Here is a 23,405-nt window from a genome sequence, read left to right as displayed (position 1 = left end):
AACGTGAGAAGATCTCATTTACACTCTGAAAGTCCCTTAACTTCATCTACCAGCACTGAGAGAGCTAAAGTCTGGTCTGCCAGTCTGAGCCTAAGCGGCCACTGAGATTTCTTTTCACACAGAAGGACTTTCACACAGACATGGAGCTCAGGAACGTGCACTGCCTCTGACATAACTCGGGGAACATGGTTTTGAGTCTGAGCGCCTCTGAGCGCTTTCCCTGTTAAGATCCCGCCAGTATCAGGCTCTCCTGAGAGTCAGTGACGGAAGACTCTTCACTAATTCTTTTCCAAAAATTCCCGGTGAACTCATTTGCTTTCTTGCCATGCAAATCTATGAATTCTCATTAGATGTCGTTGCTGCTGGCAATAAAAGACAGTTATGAAATTGTTGACAGCCAAAGACGAAGGGCCTTGTGAGTACATAAAACCCAGTGTTTATGGCGGGTTCAAGAACAGGATGCTACTGAGCTGTAATAAAAGATAATGAAAGTCATTGTAGAGTAATAACCAGCCTCCAATGAATCCAGAGTCACAGCAAAGGCATGTATGTCCACAATTTCAGCATAATCTTCATCATGGTAGATGTAGCACTACTTTCCCCAGACTTTGCTCACCCGTTATTTTGGAAACAATCCTCAGTAAAGAGCAACACAAACCAAAGCAGACGCCTGGATGGAGCCTCGCCAACCTATTTTTTTCACTTTGAAGAAATTTAGTTTTGACATGACAACGGTCACGTACTGCTGTCACTCAGCGGCTAACAGCTAAACCATTTTAAAGCTCTCTAACAACTTTAAGACCCCCAAAATGATCCATTCCAGTTTGAATCAACCTAGTAATAGAAATGAAAAGAAATAAAAGCACACCGGTGTGTAACTGATCCATAATACAACTATACATGATGGCTAATCTTTGATGGACACCAGAAAACTACCTGCACATTAAAATGTCATGTGGGTATGAACTTTTGCAAATTTTTCGTGTTTATAAATCACGCCCCATCTGGAAATGTTTACAAATGCATTGGATCCATCTCCTCCCCTCACCTCCCGCACATTTAACCACAGGAAAATGTTGGCTCATAAGCGCGACCCTGCCAGTTGATGGATCCCAGCTAATGTTGGTGATGACTGCGAGGAAACAGTAGCAGATAGTTTTAATTCAGCCTTTCTCACCTTGCGATTAGCTGCATAATTTAAAAATACAAGTCTGACCTTGAGCGTGGGTAATTGATCGATGCAGCAGGGTGATTGCACAGCATTTAAGACAGATAACAATACAGTTTGATGACCGAGAGCTGGACGCTCGTTTCATATTTTCCTAATATCTATAATTATCATTCAGGAGGTAAAGACGTCTCCTGTGTCACTGACAGTGCCGCAACTTTATAAAACATAACATTATATCAAAACTAAATAGAAGTTATGGGAAACAATCTAAACTAAACTCTCTGAGAATACTCGGTGTATCCGATATGACTTTGAATTTACAAATGATGATGAAAGTGATAAAATGTCTGACCCTCTTCCTCACTCCGGTTGCGATTTACAAAGGTCAGAAAGTTCTGGTGATGTCATGAGATGTGCTGTCTTATATTTTGAAGCAATGCTGAACTGCACCTGTTATTGTTGACTATAATCGCAATTGAACAGGCTTATATTTTGTGCGTTGGTGTAATTAAAAGGTATGATCAAATTCATTTAAAAGTGTTCCAAATTTCTCCAAATGTGTGCCCTTCTTCCCACTTAAAGGGAGAAGGTTCCTGGTTCGATTCTGGCAGGGGGCCTTTCTGTGTGGTGTTTGCATGATCTCCCTGTGTCTGCATGGGTTTCCTTCATGTTCTCTGGTTTCCTCCTAGTCCAAAAATATGCTGTAGGTTCAATGGAAATCCTAGATTGCTCAGGCATGTGAGTGAATGTTTGTAATGTATGTCTCTATATGTGGCCCAGTGATGATCCAGGGTGAACCCCATCCCTTGCCCAATGACAGCCGGGATAGAACCCTCACGACCCTCAGTGCACGAGAAGTGGAATAGGAATAGATAATTAATGGATGAAAGAATAGAAGATTATCAAATCTTCACTTTGTTGAGAGTAATTTCATTTAAATAAGACACATAGAGACAATGCAATATTCACCTCATCAAACGGAGAGGATTATTTTGGGACGAATTCACATCATTAAATACATGACGATGAAAAGTGCTTGCCGGTCTTCCATTTTAGCTCCTTTATTGCTTTTGAGCGTCTGCCCCGCTAGTGATTCTTCGCAAACTGATCTGAATAACAACAACAACAACATCAACAACAACAACAACAACAACAACAACAACAACAACAACAATAATAATAATAATAATAATAATAATAATGATTTATCCTTTATTAATCCCTCTTGGGGAAATTCGCTCCAAGCAATTAAACACGTCATGGATGAACCATGAGCAGTAGGCTGCTGTCCACAAGCACCAGGGGAGCAGTTAGGGGTTCAGTGTCTTGCTCATCAACATTTCGACACGCTATGAGGGGCCAAGAATCGAACCAGAAATGTTCACTTCCAAAGACAATTGCTCTACCGCCTGTGCCACGGCAACTAAAACAAGCATGAAGTAATGATTCGTTTTGACACAGTGTTCATGCGTGTCTCCATTCAATCCCATCCGCAGCCAAAACTGAGTGTTCAGAAAAGCAGCAGCACCACCAATGGCTCAGATTGCAAGGAGACTCTCGATGGTAAGAGACGCTTGTTGAGCGAAGAAATTTTGAAAGTGTCACTCAACTGCTTTGGATAATAATAACAAAGACAGATCTGAGAAATGCATTTGTCTCATTTGAAGTTGTGGTGAGAGAAAGACAGTACTTAACGGCGTATGAGCTGGAGGAGGTAAAACAATATGAAGAAGTGTGGTATCTTGGAAAGAGGGCCTTCCAGTTAAAAATCATAAAATCAAACGCTTACCCCAACTTTGGCTATGACGACACACGTGGATTCTACAAAGCGGTAAATGCTCAACTCTTTATGTAATAGAACATACGTAAAAGCACTAGAGATAAATACTTGTTACCTTTTGAAAAGTTTGCCCCCTTTTTCTAGTCTTTCTCACTGTGCAAATCTGACAAGGAGAAACTTTTCTCATTAAACTTGAAAAAAAAGCTGCAGATATCAAACTATTCCTTGAATGTTCTATTTCTCACACCTGTTCATTTTCTTGGATTTCAGTAGAGTAAATATCTCATGTTTAAGGGGAAATCTGTAGCCTATTCTCATTTGATTTGTCACCCTCACCTAAGTATAACCTTGTACACTCAAGATCATTGGTGACCACTTGGCATACCGCTATGAGATTCGAGAGGTGCTGGGAAAAGGTTACTCTGGACAAGTCTTCAAATGCAAAGACCACAAGAACAAAGAGCTGGTCGCCATCAAGGTCACACGAAACACACCGAGGTGAGGCTGAAGTGAATCTATCATGATATTTGTTTGAGAGCTCCATGTCAAAAGAAATTAAAAAAAAAGATCCACTCAACATAACGTCCACCTACTTGTGTAAATACTTATTTTAAGGCTCTAGATGTCAGTAAATTTTAATAACAAAATCTAAGTTTACATATTTATCAAAGTTTATGTCTTAAAACAATTATGTAAATATTTCTTCTGTCATTTAAAAGGTTGCGTGGTTCCCAGTGTTCCCAAAATGTCTGGCCGATTATCTATTAACTTTATCGGTGCAGCTAATCAATTCTAAATTGTTTTTTAAAAATCTTATAATTTTCTAAGGAATTTTCCTGAAGGATTTTATTAATTACTGGTAGTTTTCAATTTATTATAAACATAACTATTATTATTATCATTTTTATTATTATTATTATTAGTAGTAGTAGTAGTAGTAGTAGTAGAAGTATTAGTAGTAGTAGTAGTAGTAGTAAGATTACAGGATCAATAAATATAGGAATAAATATGAATACAGAGACAATTAAATAGAGAGACATCCACAAATAAATAGACAGCAGAGTGAACAACGACAAATGCACAGATGCACCTCCGGCCAGTCAGAGTTGTGTGCCGTCCAGACTGCTGTTATACAGTCTGATGGCCGTGGGCACAAAGAAGGGTCTGACCCTTCCTGTAGGGTGCATCTGTGTTGTGTGACAAGTCCAGTTTAATGTTAAAGGTACTTGTAGGAGTCTACTATCTCCTCACCCTGGATGGTCATTGGTACATGTCTCCGCCGATTCTTCCTGAAGTCCACAACCCCCTGCTTGGTCTTGGAGATGTTGAGTAGGAAGTGGTTCAGTTTGCTCCACTCAACGAAACTCGCAGCCAGACCTCTGTGCTCCTCGTTGTCGTCATTGTTGATGCACCAAAACTGGAAGAGTCATCAGAGAACTTCTGGAGGCGGCAGGACCTCGAGTTGCACTGAAAGTCAGAGGTGAAGAGGATGAAGGGGCATGGAGACAGTATTGGTAGAAGTAGTAGTAGTAGTTCTGGTATTTTCCTACAGATTACGAGAGTTTACCTGGAACGAGTTGAAAAAATGTCTCCTGTGTGTCTTTTTAGGCCCCATGTTATCCATTTTGACATGAATACCACTGTAATATTCCTTTCATCCTGAATCATTCATAACTCCCATTGTCAAGTATTTTTCGTATATTGTCACTGACTTGACACAATTTGTTTTCAGCATCCATAAGCTGGGAGAGGCCGAGGTCAAGATGTTGAAGGACCTGCGGAAGGCAGACAGAGAAAATGCAGCCAATATTGTTCACATGAAGTCACACTTCACCTTCCGCAACCACCTCTGCATCACCTTTGAGCTTTTTGAGTATGTTTCAGAAACATCTTCATGCTCACTGATCTGCATTCTCGGCACAAAGAACGCCGAACTCACAAAACATCAAGGCTTTCCTTTTTGCTATTAAATTCTTATGAACTACTGAATACTTGCCATTTTTATCTCAAAGTTTTTGTCAAAAATAGGAATTTATCTATATTTGGCCAATAAATGATAATAAATTCATTTTAACGGTACATGCAATAGATCAATTGAATAGATCTGTAATTATCGATAAAAAAACAAAAAACCTAATCAGAAAGTTATACACCTCATAACAAGAGGGTCCCCCGGTTTGATTCTGGGAAGACTTAATTGCCCTTAATTGATGTGTAAATGAGAAAGTGAATGGTTGTTCGTCTCTATGTGGCCCTGAGATCGATCCCGATGCCCGATGACAGCTGGGATAAGTTCCTGCTCTCCTGAGAATGAATGAATGAATGAATGAATGAATGAATGAATAAGTGGTTTGGTGCTAATCATAAGGGGAGGAGTCGAGATGAAACGTGAATAAAAGCAGATGTCATCTAACAATCGTTCAAATACATTTTCAGAAAGGACCTCAATAAAGCTGCAAAAGAGAAACCCCGGATGCGCTTCAGCACTGAGGAAATTCGAAAATACGCCGAAGATGTGCTGAAGTGTCTGGACTTTCTCAGGAAGAGGAAAATTATCCATGGCGACCTGAAACCGGTGGGTGCTGCTTCAGACAAGTCTGTTATAATTGCTTTCCTGAAAGTCTGATTCCAAACTTTTGAAATTCAGTGTTCCGTCCTTTTCTGTCACAATATTAGGATGATTAGAAACATTTGCCACTGGCTGTGAAACTGACAAAACCCAACTATATATTCACATTATGACACAGCACACCATGTATTTTTTCCAGAAATTCCTTTGCCATTAAAGTTTATAGCAGTTTCAGGTAAATGTAGTACCTGTATTATATCCTATTAAATATCCTAGTGCATTGTTAGTTACACGGCAGCTCAGATCCATTGTTTAATTCTCAGCTTTTAAGGAACTTTAATTTTCTAAATTTTTTTTTAGTAGGTTCCTTTTCATTTTGGTATTAAATTAATAGAGAGGGGCGTCATTGAGAACCTCCCTGTTAAATCACAGCCTTCCTTCTTGCGTTGGCTTTTCACTTTTTAATTTCTGATCCTTTTGATTTCTTTCTTTTTTTGTGATTCCACATTTCCAGTTACTTTCAGACCTGCTTTCATCCAGCGTTATTGAACATTTTTGAAAATCGTCTTCCTCTGCCTACATTTACCGACCTGCTCTTCCAGCGCGTTTCCCATTTCATTTCATTTATATCTAATTTTTTGCAATACTGTATCACTGATTTCTCTTTTGCAGGTCTTTATTTCAGTCTTTCACTTTCAACTTTTCAGCCTCAGAATTTCAGTTCTGATCCAGCCTTCCTCACCTCTCTTTACCAGCATGAAAGACATTTCTTCTTGGTCTTCTTTGGATGATGTTCGATTCAATCAGATCACACCACTCTCCCAGTTTCACTTTGAACCTTCTTTTTTTCCATATGCTGTTCACGTTTTACGAAAATTATTTTGTTTTCAGGGCAATATTCTGCTCCACAACATTAAAAGAACAAGCAGTGCATCAGTGAGTGACTTCGGTGGCAGTCATTATGTCAAAGATAGCAGTGAGTGTTGTAATGTTTACTTTTTCTAACTAAGGTTGCGATTCATAGCAGATAAAGGATGATGCATTAAATCTCTCTTCTATATGACTCTGCAGACGCAGCAAACATCTTCACTCTGGATTATGCCTCGCCAGAGGTGCTTCTGGGTAAAAAGTGCTGCACAGGAACTGACATATGGAGCCTGGGTTGCATGTTAGCTGAGCTCCATTGTGGCAAAATCTTTTTCCAAGGAAGCAACCACATAGACCAGTTCAGCTGTATAATGAAGGTAAGACATTACAATAATCTAGGGAATCTTCGGCAAAAATACTTAATGTTTCAAACCGAATTGTTTCAGGTACTGGGTGTGCCTCCTGTTAAGTTGGTCATGGAAGCGCCAAGCAGAAGACACTATTTTGGTGAGCTAGGCTGATCAAAACATCAACTCCCACTGCCCACTGAACAATTTGTTTCCATAGCTGCACCAAGAAGCTTAAAAACTGACTTATTGTCATTTAGATGAGAAGGGGGTTCCTTTGAAAATCCTTGAAATACAACAAGAGAGCAGCAACCTGGAAGCACACCTGAAACCAAAAGATGCCTATTTTCTGGACTTCATTGAACGTTGTCTTGAGTAAGTGCTCTTTTCTCAGGACACAATGGCACATTTACAAATGCAGTTTTTCCTGATGTCAAATATATATGTATATCTTCTTCTTCTCCTATGGGCTTTTCCCTTCAGGGGTCACCACAGTCAATCAACCTTCTCCATCTAACACTATTCTCTGTATCCTCCACCCTCACACCAACTATCATAATATCCTCTCTCACTACGCCCATAAATCTTATATTTGGTCTTCCTCTTGACCTCCTTCCAGGCAGCTCCAATTCCAGCATCCATCTACCAATATATTCACTATTCCTCCTTAGCACAAGGCCCGAACCATCTCAGTCTGACTTGGAGATTCCTGTCTGACCTCATCTGATAGGCCGTATCCATCACAACTGCAAGCAAGAAGGGGCTCAGAGCTGACCTCTGATGGAGTCCCACCTCCACCTTGAACTTCTCTGTTACTCTTCACCTCACAGCTAGCATACATGTCCTGCACCAGTCTAACATGCTTCTCTGCTACTCCAGACTTCCTCATGCAATACCAGAGCTCCTCTCTTGGGACCCTATCATATGCTTTTTCTACGTCTACAAAAACACAATGCAGCTCCCTTCAGCCTTCTCTTTGCTTCTCTATTGGCATTCTCGAAGCAAATTGTGCATCTCTAGTACTCTTTCTTGGCATGAAGCCATACTGCTGTTCACGAATGCTGTCCTCTGCTCTCAGTGTAGTTTTCACTACTCTTTCCCATAACTTCATTGTATGGTTCATCAACATTATCCCTCTATAGTTGCCGCAATTCTGCACATCCACCTTATTCTTGAAAATAGGCACCATCACAGTTCATTTCCATTCTTCAGGCATCTTCTTACTCTCTAAGAACTTGTTGAATAGTTGAGTCAGGAACCCTACTGCTACCTCTCCTAGACACTTCCACACCTCCATAGGTATATCATCAGGACCAACTGCTTTTCCACTCTTCATCCTCTTCAATGACATCCTCACTTCACTTTTACTAATTTGTGCTACTTTGTGGTCTAAAATGGTCACCTCTTCTACCCTTGCCTCTCTTTCATTTTCCACATTCATCAGCTCTTCAAAGTACTCTTTCCATCTTCCCATCACTCTTCTAGCATCTGTCAACAAATTTCCCTCTCCATCCTTAATCACCCAGACCTGTTGTACATCCTTTCCATCATTATCTCTCTGTTTCGCCAACCTGTATAGATCATACTCTCACCTACAACAATTCTGCAGTCACTGATCTCTTTCAGGTTTCCTCATCTATACAAGATGTAGTCTATCTGCATGGTCCTACCTCCACTCTTATAAATTACTCTATGTTACCGTCTTTTCTGAAAAAAAAAAAAAGTGTTCACTGCAGTCATTTCCATCCTTTTTGCAAAGTCAACCACCATCTGTCCCTCTGCGTTCCTATCCCGTACCAAATATGCCCATCACTTCCTCATCCCCTATATTGCCTGCACCAACATGCCCGTTGAAGTTTGCACCAATTACCACTCTCTCATCTCTGGGGATATTCTACATCACTTCATCTAACTCATTACAAAACTTCTTCTCTAACTCACATCCCACCTTCAGGGCACAGCCAAAAACAACATTGAGCATCACACTTTCAATTTCAAGTTTCAGTCTCATAAGTCTATCTGACATTCTTTTCACCTCCAGACCATTCCTAACAAACTCCTCATTCAAGATTACTCCTACTCCTTTCTCTTCCTGTCAGTACCATAATAGTACAACTTAAACCAGCTCCTAAGCTTCTAGCCTTATTACCTTTCCACCTGGTCCCCTGGACACACAGTATATACACCTTCCCTCTCTGCATCATGTCGACCAACTCTCTATCTTTTCCTGTCATAGTCCCGACATTCAAAGTCCCTACTCTCAGTCCCAGACCCTGCCTTTCCTCTTCTCTCTCTGCTTCTGCACACCCCTTTTTCCCCCTCTCCTTCTTTGAACTACATTAGCCCAGTTTGAATTGGTACCCTGTAGGTCATCGGTATCAGTGGTGGTCTTTGTTAACCCGGGCCTCGACTGATCAGTATGAGATTATTGGGTGTGATTCGCATGTTTGGTTTTGACAAAAGTTTTACGCCAGATGCCCTTCCTGAAGCAACCCTCTGCATTTCTCCAGGCTTGGGACCGGCTCAGGGAGAAACTGTTCCGTACACACATCATATGTATATATATATATATGTGTATGTGTGTGTGTGTGTGTGTGTGTGTGTGTGTGTATACACATATATATATAAATACACATATATACATACACACATATACATATCCTCATCTATACATATCCTAACAAAAGCAATATTGCAGGAATGCGAGGGGAAATATCCCCATAATCTCAAAATGCCCACCTGTACTGATCAAAGTAGTGATCTGAATCTGGCGGTGAATGCTTGAGGTCATTGTTACTTTGCAAAATCAGATTTTCCACCATAAATTGCCTGTTCATGGATTAATTGTGTCAACTCTTCACCAAAGAGTCAATGACACCTTCACCGTGACAATATAACATTTTGACATAATTCTCAAGAACTAACGCGGATTGTGACCGTAACTCACATGCAGTTAGAAGCTGATTTAGCATCACTAATCTAATTTGAGGTTAGTGAGAGATTGAGTGCATCATCTGTCACTATTCAGATATGATCCAGTGAAGCGTATAACACCCGCAGAAGCTTTACGCCATCCATGGATTCTGAAGCTCGGCTGGACTAAGCCCATGCATCAAAGTAAGTCCACTCCAACCACATCAGAGGGCCAGTCATTTTCTGGTGACGTTTATTGTGGAATAGATTGTAGCGAAAGGGTGGTTATTAGATTGAATTCTTTCTCTGACTACCTGAAGAAGTTCCTCTCTGAATTTTGGTGGATTCATATTTTACAGTGAAGGAATTGGCCTGCTTTAGTATCTCATTAAAACTCTTAATTATCCTTATTTGACATCTAGGAAATAAAATGACACAAGTTATGGTAGAGACATTCACATTCACTCATCTAACATTTATAAAAATGTACTTGCACCGATAAATCCTGAACACTGATGATTTCCTGGCCTTGGAAAATTTACTTTTCAGTAGTTTGGCTCAAACTTCTGCTCAAAGGTTGGAATATTCCATTAATGTTATGACACAAGTTTCCCTATATTTTATTAATTACTTATTAGCACCACATCCGAACAGTTATTGCTGACCACAAGCATTAGAAATAAGGGCCACTGCTGATTTTGGTGTGTACTTGAATGTGGATAATGTGATAATAATGGGTTATAAAATCAATTTGTCACAAATCTGTAATTAAAACAACTCCACTGGACTTGTGTGTTTTCCCAGCTGTTTGATTCATGTTTCCGTTTCTATGTTCTCTCTTGCTCACATTTTCTCCAATTTTACAGTGGCCAACAACAACAAAAGTCTATTGTTGAAAGAGAAGAGTATTCGAAAATAACCACCCGGCAGCAGCTGATTGGAGGAGGCGAGGGGGGCGAGCTTAGAGAGAGCTGGAGTTACAGATGTCAAACTTGTCCAAGAAAATATTGTATAAAGTATTGTAAGTATTGCAATAAAATAAAACTTGTAAGAAACAAACATGACATCAGTTTTGTTTTATATCTTGATATGCAAGTTAGCCTCTTGTGCATTATTTTATGTTTTATCTATGGCCACTCCATTACCTATTTTTGAAAAAGCGTCCTATTGCAAATGCATTCTGTGTACCCTCAACTAGCGTCCGGTCCAGGATTAACCCTGCGTCTCGCCCAATCACACCTGGGATAGGCTCCAGCATCCCTGCTACTCTGAGTCCAGGATAAGCATCAATGTGTGATAAATTAAATTAAAACGCAATCAGTATTAGAAGTATCTAATTTTGCATCACACGCACTGTTTGTGCATTCACTGCAAATACAAAGGGCCCACATACTCTGGACTTGAGACATTGTTCAACAATTTTAAAAACTCAATACATGAGGACAACCACTGTTATTGCAAAATGTAGTTAAAACAACATTTCTCGCAATATTTTCTAAACACTTTTATTGTGTAGAATAGACTAGGATTCAAATTAGGTAGTCACTGAATACTGAGTATAACCTGAGAATCTCAGAGTCACTGAGGTATCACATTCAAAAGCACGACCGATGCTGGATTTATGGAACCAAAAAACTATGATACTAACACTTTGGCAGGTGTACTAAATATGACACATATAAATACAGTCAGAAAATGTATGAAGAGTATTAACAGTAGAAGAAATTGCAAAATGTCCCAATTTGTGCTATTATGCATCTATTATGTATCATATACACTGATAAGCCAAAACATTACTAACCGCTGCCTAATATTGTGTGGGTCTCAAAAACTCCTTACTCATCGAGACACTATCTCCTCTAGGTCTCTGAAGATGTGCTGTGATATCCGACACCAAGACGTTAAAGGTTTTGGAGACGCTCTGGTAGCCATTACCAGTTGGTCCTTGTAAATGTTACTAGAGTACTTACGTTTGCCCGTTTATCCTACCTCTACTCATTAACTGAGTATTGTTGCATTCATTTGCTGTCATATATTCCATCTGCTGAAGGGTGCCACCGCATGCAGCTAATCAATGATCACCTGTAGGTGTTCAGACTGTTATGGTGGCTCAGAGTGTATTTCTGAGGGAAAAGAATTTCAGAATAGTTATCATAATAAAACCAATATAAACACAGTATATCAAATAGTAAATTCCTATTCAACATAAAAAAGCACACACACGGTGTTCTAACATCTGGCAGATGTCAGACAGAGACATTACCTCAGCTGGACATAAAAATGAGGTTCATGTCCACATCCAAAGCTGGACTTTAAACCAAATAAATATAAATATAAAAGACAGATTGCTTATCACATGATGTAGACAGTATCAGCAGACACAGGATTTTTGACAGTTAGCAAAGTATCCACAGCACAGCATAATATCACAATCTCTGCAATGAGTACATGAATCAGTTAATTAGCATTAAACCTGCTGACATGGGATTTGACGATACAACCAAATATCAGTGTTGTCCTGATGTCCTGTTTGTTACCTGCCAGTTAGGTCATTATAACAAGCAAGTTTTCATATGCCATTTCAGACATATCCATGCAAGGATAAGATCAGGTTGACCAGGCTCTAAATATCCTTCACATTAGAACCCAGCTAAAATAGTGAGGGCCAGCAATCTAGTATTTCTAAAACAGGTTACTACAGTATAACACGAACAGGTGGAAGAATAGGTTTGACAGCACTGGTTGAAAAAAGCTTCAGTAATCTTTCCGTAATCCAAGACAATTTATGGCAAGTTCAGTGTAATCAGAAAAGAGCCCCGGGCAGAGAGAGCAATGATTTCAAAGCAAAATTGACATTGCAGCGCAACATCTGGCGTCAGGCTGGGTGGGAGCGCCCCCTGCAGGGCTGGGATACAGAGTGTTTCTGTAAAGCTGCCTTCGCTGTGTGAGGACGGGTGATAGGCCGTCTCTCTCGGAGTTTGGATGTATGATACTTTTCCGCTGCCCACACTGAGCTGTAAGAAAGAGACCCTTCTTTTAGGACGACACTGCATTTATTGTAAAAAGTACCTGGAAATTGACGTTTAGCTTCATCCCTGATTCATTCATAATTTTGGGGCCTTAGCATTCAGCTCTATCAGGCCCTTTAAGAAATTCAAATTGTGGACTTTAATTTAAACAGCCAACTTAATATTGAGATTGAAGAGAAAATTGCTTTTGGGTTTCTTACCATGAATCGAGGAGACCCTTGTGCATGTTACTAGACTTAGGTGGGTGGGGTGTGTGAGGATCTGAAGATTCAGTATTCCTGGTAACCTGCTGAATACCCTGGACTGCGAGGTCTGTGTGTGCAGTGACCTCCTCTGGACCACGGTGGTGTTCTTTACTGCTGGAATGAAGTAATGTTCCTGGGGTGGCCTGCTTGAGCCTCAGTTGATGTGCACGGAGTCCTTGTGGCCTCTTGTTTGCAGAAGCCGCTTTGGCACTCAGAGGAGGAGAAGGAAAAAGAGCAGAGTCTGGAGATAGGGACAGACGAGCCGCCTCCACTATCGAGGGCCCTCTGTCAAGCACCTCTGGAAATAAATCCAAAAATAGGTTAGTATCTCTGACTCCAAGCACATCAGACATCCAGTAACAATTGGGAAGCAAGTTGCTGCTGTTGTTTTCTGGTGATTAGATAAGTGATATAACCACTATTTGTGGTTATAAAATCATCACATTTGACCATTCTTTTCTTGTTCCTATAAATATTTACCTGGGGAAAGAGACTGGAAAGATGAGTCTGGCGAACCGGGTTCTACATCACTCTCACTATCCTCTTCGTCACCACTGTCAGTCCCCATACCGACAAAGCCTTCTTCTTCATCATCCTCTCCTTCTTCACTGTGATGAATAGCCAGCACTTGTGGTAATCGTTCTCTTTCTATTAGCTTAAGAAACCTAGAAAATAGCAGAAGCCAGATAAAAACCATTTGAAGGCGGAGTCAAAGCATTATTGGGTATGAAGATGGTCCGTATCTCAAGGCCTTTCTAATATACTTAAAACTGGCATGGTGTTATTACACTGTATAAAACAGTACACACACAGAACACCTCGTTTGATAAATTGCTCATATGAGCAAATTGGCTTCAGTTATTATTCAGAGTGTGAAATATTCAAGAAATGACTTGAAAATTTGCGAGAAATTCTTTAAATCTATATGTCATTATCTTGGAATTTTGTCAAATCAATTGAATTAGCCTAGAATTTTAAGCATGAAATTACTGACTGAAATTACCGATTTATCATACAACTGGAAAAATATTATAAATAACAATGCCAGATTCTGAAAACAGCTTCCCTCTCTTGTTTATGGAGCATGTTTCTAAATATGCTGTAAATATGCAGGATGTAAAAAAATCTTGAATATTTGATTGAGTGCAGAAATACATATATTCTGCTTTTTAATTATTTTTCCATTTAACCTTTTTCCCCTTTCAACCATCTCTTCAAACGTCAAAACAAGTCCCAAGATCATGGCTCAGCTTCTCAGTCTGGCACCAGATGACTTGTCATCCCACAAATCGGTACCTGCTATGTTGCTCCCTCCAAGTTCTCAGATCAGCAAATACATCTCCACGTGTGGCCACATCTGGCAAATCAAGGTCATACGTATGCTCTGGCACATGGACAGGCAGATCACAAGAGGTGAAAGTAGGCCTGGTGGGAGCCGTCTGTTAAGACAGAGAGGGAGACTTGATATTATGAATGTTTACTTGAGTAATGACCAGGAAGGAAAGAGATTAAGGTTATTGTGATATCATTATATGATAGTACAGCAATATGATTGGTATCTGTTATCAAGTAAGGGTGTGGTTACCTAAAAATAAATATCAACCTTTGTTGAAAATACAGCTGATTACTCAGTGCTGGGATCTCATATAATGAACAATGACTATAGTAGATGGTCGTTGTCTTGTACTTCTGTCAAAATAACGAGTTCTGCCTTTTAAAATGACAGGGCATTAAAAAGATGCAAGACAACATGAACAGCCCATAAAATCCCATAAACCTCCTTGTTCCTTTCTGATCGTGACTAAATTCTGTCCTGTGTAGGAAGCTGCACACAATAAATTAAAAAAAAAAAAATTATTTGATAACAGAATCTATTTTTCTTATCATTTGTTATTCCTCCTAATTGAAAATCTTGGGCTTTTAAACACAGACAGAGAAACATACAGTAAAAACTAAATATCAACAACAAATTGTAATTCAATTTTTTGTTTCAGATTTTTATTCTATAAAACTATGATATGTAATTTGACCAGAAAATGGTTCACAGCAAAAGTTTAATGACAATCAGCAAAACAATCAGCAGGAAATAACCAAGGAAAATTATAAAATCTGATCAAAAGGTTTTGCCTGAAAAGTAGCTCTTGAAAGTGGAATCCAGTGATGTAATATGTTTTTTGAATGTGACATGTTATTTTATATACCTAAAGCAAATCTAAAGGAATATATATATACTGCTATCACACTTTTGTGAAATCAAACCGTCCACTTAGGAAGCAACACTGATTCATTTTGACTTTGTTTTAAGGACATCACATCAAAGTTGGATCATCCTGTAGTGTGTTTGTCTACTTTAATTTTGAGTGTCACTCCAAATCCACACCTCATGGGTTAAAACGTTTGATTTCCATTGATAATTTTTGTGTGATTTTGTTGTCAGCACATTCAACTATGTAAAGAACAAAGTATTTAATAGAAATATTTCACTCATTCAGATCTAGGAGGTGTTATTTTAGCATTCCCTTTATTTTGTTGAGCAGTTTATACAGATGTCAAGTAAAGGGCTACAGAACATGGTTTATTTTTCATATGAGCCACTTTCTACAGAAACCCCCTACCTTTAATTTTTCTCGCCTCGCTCTAATAGCCTGAACAGGATTTCCACAGAACAGGATTTTTCCAGCTCCTGCGAAAAGAAACAAAGAGACGTCAGAGGAATGTAAGTGGTTTCAACATTCAATCATTCATTCTCCACATTGCTTATCTTGCAGTGATTTAAACAGCTGTATTATAACAAGAAGGTCCTCTTGATGGCAGTGTCGAGTAGATCTAGTGTTGCGTGTCAACCTCAGCGTGAAAACATCAAGAAGGAATACCTCACCGTGTGTCAGCGTGCTGGTGTCTGCCTCCATGGCTGCCAGCTCTGAATCCGCAGAGCCAGGTCTGGAACTGGATGAGGAGAAAACCCCAGGTCTGGTTGCTGTAGCAGGTCTTGGCCCAGTGAACGGTCTGGGTGCCGCAGATGAGAGGGGCCTGATTCTAGAAGCAGCACACCTGACAGAGGTGGGCCTGCTGGGGAGACGAGCGGTGTCTTCTGTCACCTCTGCAAACATAACTTGGTGTTATAAGGAGCTGTAGGTAACCGACCCAGAATGCCTCTTAAGATTTACCATCTGCAGTTGTCGCCTGGGATGGGTCTCTGATCGCGTTTCGGAGAATGGCCAACTCTTCTCCTATGCCACTGCTGCAGCCCAGGCTGTCTTCACCCACACTTAAATCGTCCAGGCAACGCAGCTGAGGGACCAGTTCCCTCACTGCAGCTCGATAACTGTAGTGTGTCATCTAAGGACATGAGGCAGGCAAAGGAGAGAGAGGAAATGAAATGGATATGACAGGTGTTTGAAGATCCAAAGTTGGGCCAGAAATGAGGAATAACCTGCCAAATGAAGGTAGACGTGCCAGTGGCTTTGCTCAATCTGTCAAAAAAGCATCAGTAATCTATTGCATGGTCTAAATTGTACAATCTCACATAATTAGACAAACTAGAATACAAAAAATATTGAAAATAATATTGAATGAATTTGCAGAAAGCAATTATGTAATACTGTTACTCCAGATCCCCTTCTGGGACACATGAGAGCAGATGTGAGATCGACTGACAATCATTCTGGATTAAACTCCGCCTTTTGCCCAATGCCAACTAGAATTTAAGTTTTTGAGTTATGAATGAATCACCAATTGAGATAATATTAGCAGAAATATAATACTGGTAATATTTGAAATTTGAATCTGAAGATTCTGAACCCGCCCCCCAAAATCTCCACTATTGGCTGAGCTTTACAAGTATTACATAACTTGCCAAGGTGGCTGCTAAATGAATATGTGTTATACGAACCTAAAAATTGTGGCGGTAGTATGTAATAACAATGCCACTGATCTGGGCTTTCATCAATGCATAGAGAAAGGAGAAGCCCATTAAATTAGTGAGCCACACTGAGTGATCAAATTAGAGCCTCACCAAACCACATAGATGCAGTGAATTAGGAGGGGAGAGAAGAGCTGGCAGTGAATACATGTGAGAGAAAAGATGAGGAGAATGAGGGCCGGGGTGAGAGGAATCGAGCGGATGTGCGTGTGCAATGGAAAGAGAGAGAGTGATAGTTTGGCAAGAGAGCAAACCCAAGAAGCCTTCAGTCGCTACAAAGCACAGGCCTAATGCATATTCAACTCAGCATCTCCCCTCATTGCCCCAGTTTCCTAATTAATTCCCCGCTTGTGGGTGTAAATAAACACATTCACCGAGCACCCCCCCCCCCCCACCTCCAAAAAAAACCTTTCTGTTCTGGGTCTCAAATAAGCAGTGGAAATGAAGATTCTACCAAATATATACAGCTCTGCTCAATGAAAAATATATTGTGGAGCTGCACCCCATAGATACCTGACATTAATAGATTGATTTTCATAACCGCTTAATGGGACCGACAGGTAAAGATTGTACCAGATACCTGAATTGCTGATTAGTTTGTCCGACTTTTGCCTCCCACTTTGCTGTGCAGTGTGTTAAGAAACTACTCACAGCGCACAGAGATCACACAGACACGGTAATTACATTTCAGTTGTTATCTTTGAGGCATTAGGCTTGACAGCTTTCTACTACAGCAGCAAGAAGCTGCTCGTGAGTATTACATATATCAAAACCACAGGGTACATTTACTTGTTGGCTTTTACAACATCAACGGAATAAAACACTTCCTTTTCAGCAACCCTGCACAGCTTCTTGCTCAAGTGCCATTCAACCGTTGTCTATTTCTTCACGTCTTCCACCGGCCTTTGACTCTGTGTTCTTTGTATTCTATTACTCCTCTAAATTACACACACACACACACACACACACACACACACACACAAACACACACGCTGAGTACTCATATTTCCATCAGAGTTTTTACAGAATTATGATTCATGCATTATTCTACCAGAATCCAGAATAATGTCACAATTGCTGATTAGAATTATTTCAGACTTGGCAATCCAAACCCCCTGATGTCTCCAATTCCTGTACAGTCTCTTCAGAACAATACATTATTATTAAAAAGTCTGTGTGTGCAGAATTCTAGAGGACAAGAGACAGCAAGTAGGTTTATCAAAGTTATACAATATCTACAGCCAACAAAGGGCATCTTAATGTGGTAATTTTCATTTTTTCTTGACAACCCTCGATACTCAGCCCACCCGCCACCCACCAGAATAACACCTGTGAATCAGCTGTTTTTGCAGGTGGTGACAAATTCACCCATGATTCACTTTCAGTGCAACATAAACGTATAATTAACCAACCTGGCTGGCTGTGGGATTTGGACGTACACATACAGGGTTTCCCTCCAGGGTGAGTGTCTGGAGTTTGCTACACAGTCCCAGATACTGAACCTGGACGAGATCATTCACGTCATTTCCTTCCAGGTCTAATAGCTGTAGGTTCTCCAGCATGCCAATCTGACTCAGGTCAGACACTCTGTTAAAGGCCAAGTATAACTCCTGAAACAGAGCCAGAGATGTACAGATGAAACTTAACATCAGTAGATTTTGTTTAATATATCTATAAATAATTTGGTGTTTTGTTTCTAACATTATTATGTTCGATAAATGTGATTGAAAAACACATCTTAAGATCATTTGCATGTTTATTTTGTAAGAAAGATTGATATTCAATGACCCATTTAAAAGGAAAAAAAAAAAAACATTTATATAACAGCACACGATGAAATTGGTGTAATGAAAATCCTACCCTCAGAGAGGAGAGACTTAAAATGCCATCTAAGTCTTCTAGGCAGCAGCAAGAAATCCACAGCACCTGCAGATTGGAGAGGGTGGTACCCAGGTCTCTACCATGACATAAAGAAAAAAAAACAAATAAAGTCTTCAGTTTGGCTGCAGAAGCAGATTCTTCTTCTGCGGTTCATAAATCAAAACTTCATAAAAAGACGCCTCACACTAATGACTTAGTTGATGGATCAGGGCTGAATCACACACAAATACAGTTACCAAACTTTGAATGTGTCTAATTTTATCTTAACTGTATAACAACACAACAGTTACCATTTTTAATAGTTGTGGAAATAGCAGGCTACTTTTAATCACTTGTAAAAGAACCAATTTTTAGGTTTTATATTTGCATTTTCAGCATAATTAAAAAAAAATTATGTTGATAATTTTTTTTACCGTTTTCTTATTTTTAGGTATTTTTTTACTTTTTGGATGATTTATGATTATTTGGGGGTGAAATCTGACTATAATTAAACCAATTACAGAATCTCTGAATTCTTTTTTAATTTTTATGTCATTTCATGGTTTTATCTTTTGTTAAATAAAACAAATAAATAAAGGGGATAATAATGAGGGAATATTTAATTTGAAATAATGATTGACCCCAATGTTATTTTGCAACCCTGACTACAGGAACCCCAGCTCTTTGACACACCCTTTCTCAACCCTCCAGTGTATCCACAACTGTTTTCTACAATACTACAGCTCCCACAGGCCAGAGCAGGAAATGCTATCAGCATGTCCGCTGGCTCTACTCTGCTGCTCCATGGGTGGAGTAGACAGCTGATTATCTTTCTGTTAGTCACTGAGGTATCAGTTCACCACCAGCTTTGTTAGGAGAACAATTTATGATATTTGAAGGCTTGTGTTTGTTTGTCTCATCCTGAAGGTTTCCTGCTTTACCTCACTCTTAGTTTAATGGCTCAGCAACAATAAACTGGTAGGACGATTCAAGAGAAACTGTCCTATTTCCTTAAAATAGGACTTCCTTAATGTGTTACAAAAGCCTGTCTTTTTCAGAGAAGGGTGGAGGGATTTCTTTTCCGTTAATTTACTGCATCTCTTTGATTCTATTGACCATCAAATTTGTTGCTGCTCCCTCCCAAGCAGCGATATATATCTTCTTCCAATTAATCCCTTCAATAAAATTCCCAAATGGAAATCTTTCGTAGCAGTAGAGCACTCGCGTGACCAGTGTGAATCATGACATAAATCCCTAACATGTCACTACAATTCTTCTTCTTCTCCTGAAAAAATATAGATATACTTCCTTTTAATGCTTTGAATCATTTTAATGATTGTGTGGCGTAGAATAGTCTGTAAGATACCACAAACAGAACGCAAGTATATTCTGTGTGCGTATGTATAAGTGTGAGGTCTGACGAAAAAAGGCTATTTTCATCAGAATCTCAATCAGAATGTGGATGGAACTCGTGTTATGTAACTATTACTCTTACCTCACTGATGGAATCACACTGTTGTTCATTTTGAGTTGTGAAAGCTGGGGCAAGTAGGCACCTAAAATGAAATCAGATAAGAAGTTTCTATCTGTGTCACAATGTAAAGATCATCTCAGCCAGTCACAAACTGGTCTTCTGGTTTGATTTCAAACACGTCCTACCAAGCGTTTAGCTGTTGTTTTCTTGGAAGAAGGGTGCCTGTGCGTGTACAGACGAAGCCCCGTCAAGCCCTGGCTGATTGTACAAATCTCGGATTCTCAAAGATGACAATAAGGATGTTCCTCTATAAAAAACATCAGTGTTTTTGTACAAACTATAAATGGACACAATGCTATGCAGTGTGCACTGTGGTAACCTCCTCCCCTGACATTTATAAAAGTTTGGGTTCACAGTTATAAAAAAATCTCATATACACACAAAAAATGACAATTATATTCATATACCTCTAGTTTATGCATTGACATATATCATTGTTTTTGCTTTGTTAAAGGGAATCACATAATATATACCGTACAAATATACTGAGTGAGGAGTTATTTTCTCCATCTTCAGAAGCATCATCTTTGCCATCAAGTGTGGTACAATTATGTATTTTTGTATCTGTCAGTATCTGTATTTTTTGATGGACAAAGAGCCCAGGCCTGCATGTAATGCTAAGCATTACCATTGTGAATTTTAAGATTGAATTTTAAGATTACATGGAAGTGAAGAGTATAATTGCGTACATAAATTCACCCAGACAAAGAAAACAAAATATTCACAAAAAGAACATCCATAAACACAAAATTAGTATCTGATGCCTTTATGCACTGTGCATCTTACCAAAGTTACCCAGTGTGTTTTCCTGTGTGTCCACACGCATCTCCAGTGAGGTCACCTGCGAGAGGTCCTGAGTTCCACACAGTAATTCCTGCAAGGCAAAGACATGATCTCAAGCACACTGCAGCTGATCCATCTAGCTGATGTAGATCCAGCTCCTCTTTGTCAAAAATAAATGGCTTCTTTAAGCTGTCAGATATTGTCACACATTAACAATGAGGCAAAAGTTTATCACATTATAGTACAGGTGAAATTCATACTTGAGATGTATCTGTTTATTAACTGGGTCTAGATAAGATCAAAACTCAGCCTCATAAGCTTTGTCATATCTAGAGAATAGAGAAACTGATCCAAGGCCATTCAGAGACCAAAGATTACAGTTTGTCTGGAGAGTGTTAACACACTGATCTAAATTATTTGAGAATTAATATCAGGGTTTCTATCAGTGAGTATCTAAGAACATTTCATTTGACCAATGCATTATTTCCTGAATGCTAAAATATCCATGCCAGGGTAAAAAAAAATTAGCTGGACCCTCATTTGGTACAAGTGAAACAACATTGCATGAGTGAAACAAATAGCTCAATTGATTAAAAAAAAATGATAAAAACATTCAATCGAACTAAAACAATAACATAACACAATGGCTTGTTTGATAACCCGACACTATCTTCACATTAAGCAGAGCCAGATAAAAAAAAAAAAACAGATACGTTACACAAACAGGGCCCCTTGAGAGCCTACCAGCTTGTCTGGGGAGAGGTAGAAGTCTTGCTCCGTGTCAGGGTCCATAGCGGGCTTGGAAGCAGGAGTGGGGTTGATGGGGCCTGACCCACTCAGTTCTGTCACGACAACCCTTGCCGTGCCAGGCCGGACGTCCTGCCCCACGGGCGTGTCGTGGCAACTCATCTCTCCCGGCTACAAGAAGAGAAGCAAACAATTATCTCATTATAGAACTATAGAAATGACGACAAATAGGTATTTACAACAGCCGAGTGACCTACCAAGGCGCCTGGTCAAAGAAGCAAATCAAAGATCACGAATAAAAAAGGATCAAACATGGTCGAAATTATAATTCCGACAATGTGTGATCCGATGCGTTTGATGTTATTAAAAATGAAATCAACCTGCTCCAGCCAACTGCAGTACATGTAGAAAATTAATAACAGAGTTACCCTGCAACACCCTTCTCTAACCAAAAGTTTGCTTGGCAACCGCAGACTACTTCCTAGATACGACAATGAGGGCCATTGGAATGTTGGGATATGTAGTTCACATGACGAACGCAGCCCAAAGAGCAGCTACAAACTTGAGCCTGAACGCACTTTTATTGAGCGTTCTAAGTAACAGGGATTTTTAATCGACTTTTAAAATGCTTTGAAATGTAATGTATCATTCCTGGTGATAAAATAGAATTTCAAGGGTTAAATTTAAGAGAAAACTCATAACGGTGCTTTTATGAAGATTCAACAAATCCCACACACATATGCACTTTATCCTATCTGCCAACTCCTCCTGCAGCCTGTAGAGGAGCAAAGCTGCTATAGAAGATTCCACTAACACTGTGTGTCAAAAAAAATAATCTGTTGGTAGCATCTGCACATAGTACCAGCCAGTTGCACCTCAAACAATCCTCCCACAGCCTCTTTGAGAAACCTGATTCCTCAACCTAAAGCTTCTTCCAGACACCTGCATGTACCACCTCCACCCACAGACTCTCTAGTCCAAATGTCTACCTACTGCGTGTTGGTTGCTTAAATTGGGTTTAGGCAGCAACAGGTGATGGCTGCAGGCAAGGATATGAACTCCCTCTGCAAGCCAGAATTTTCAGGTGGAGGCAGCATGTACGGTTTGCTGAATGAAGAAGCAGCCCAAATGTCCACCTGTGCCTTGTTGGTTTAGCCTGCTGTTTGTAAAAAAAATGTAGGTGGATATATCAGATGTAGTTAGCTAAAGGTGGAGTGGTTTCGGTGAGAGGCTTCAAAAATGTACGCATAGAGACAGTCAGGGTTACTGGCACAAATTATAGGCGGAAGGTTGATCAGCAACTGCCTGCCAGACTCTGCAGACAGAAATGGGGGCTACAAGTGTCTGCCAGAGGCAGCATATGAACATTTGTATTTCAGGTATCACACAAAATCAGCAGGTGGAAATGACAGCTGCAGGTCCCTTGCAGGGGCTATAGGTGGAGGGTTAGGTTGTGATCCACAATCTGCAGGTGAAAGCGGCGGCTGTAGGTAGTTCATTGAAGGTCAGGTACCTTAGCTTTTAAAGGACATGGAACTGCTTCTGTGGTTATTGTTTTTATTTTCATGTATTATTTTTGGGAAATTGCAGAGTGTCTAATTGGGTCTTCAAATACCGAATGTATGCAGTATTTTTAAA

General features: G+C 39.7%; 2 protein-coding genes across 2 annotated transcripts; one reads left to right on the top strand and one right to left on the bottom strand.

The window, feature by feature from the left end:
• Window positions 1–674: 674 nt before the first annotated feature.
• Window positions 675–6,908, top strand: LOC147224887 (dual specificity tyrosine-phosphorylation-regulated kinase 4-like). The gene is made up of 8 exons (XM_086163672.1): window positions 675–747; window positions 2,839–3,002; window positions 3,313–3,449; window positions 4,684–4,824; window positions 5,388–5,526; window positions 6,412–6,496; window positions 6,592–6,764; window positions 6,834–6,908. The coding sequence occupies exons 1-8, from the start codon at window positions 675–677 to the stop codon at window positions 6,906–6,908; spliced, it is 987 nt and encodes a 328-aa protein (XP_086019798.1).
• A 4,772-nt stretch (window positions 6,909–11,680) lies between these two features.
• lrrc56 (leucine rich repeat containing 56) lies at window positions 11,681–21,930 on the bottom strand. Its single transcript, XM_086162611.1, has 12 exons — window positions 21,765–21,930; window positions 21,024–21,111; window positions 20,199–20,259; window positions 18,704–18,800; window positions 18,256–18,453; window positions 16,089–16,260; window positions 15,800–16,021; window positions 15,537–15,604; window positions 14,218–14,360; window positions 13,402–13,586; window positions 12,877–13,219; window positions 11,681–12,661 (listed from the first exon to the last, which is right to left on the bottom strand). The coding sequence occupies exons 1-12, from the start codon at window positions 21,927–21,929 to the stop codon at window positions 12,523–12,525; spliced, it is 1,881 nt and encodes a 626-aa protein (XP_086018737.1). The 5' UTR covers window position 21,930; the 3' UTR covers window positions 11,681–12,522.
• Between the last annotated feature and the right edge of the window lie 1,475 nt (window positions 21,931–23,405).

This window comes from Fistularia commersonii, chromosome 17, assembly GCF_037954325.1.
Source record: "Fistularia commersonii isolate RoL2024-O1a breed Wild chromosome 17, RoL_Fcom_v1.0, whole genome shotgun sequence".
In the NCBI taxonomy this organism is placed as follows: Eukaryota; Metazoa; Chordata; class Actinopteri; order Syngnathiformes; family Fistulariidae; genus Fistularia; species Fistularia commersonii.
This window is presented reverse-complemented; position numbering and strand designations above follow the sequence as displayed.

Bases quoted from the DNA above. Each gene is read 5' to 3' on its own strand.
- LOC147224887 (XM_086163672.1), top strand. From the start codon at position 675: ATGGAGCCTCGCCAACCTATTTTTTTCACTTTGAAGAAATTTAGTTTT. The intron at 5,527-6,411 runs GTGGGTGCTGCT...TTTTGTTTTCAG, and splicing joins TCCATGGCGACCTGAAACCG to GGCAATATTCTGCTCCACAA. The intron at 6,765-6,833 runs GTAAGACATTAC...GAATTGTTTCAG, and splicing joins AGTTCAGCTGTATAATGAAG to GTACTGGGTGTGCCTCCTGT.
- lrrc56 (XM_086162611.1), bottom strand. From the start codon at position 21,929: ATGAGTTGCCACGACACGCCCGTGGGGCAGGACGTCCGGCCTGGCACG. The intron at 21,112-21,764 runs GTAGGCTCTCAA...TTTGCCTTGCAG, and splicing joins ACCTCTCCCCAGACAAGCTG to GAATTACTGTGTGGAACTCA. The intron at 20,260-21,023 runs GTAAGATGCACA...ATTTCATTTTAG, and splicing joins AAACACACTGGGTAACTTTG to GTGCCTACTTGCCCCAGCTT.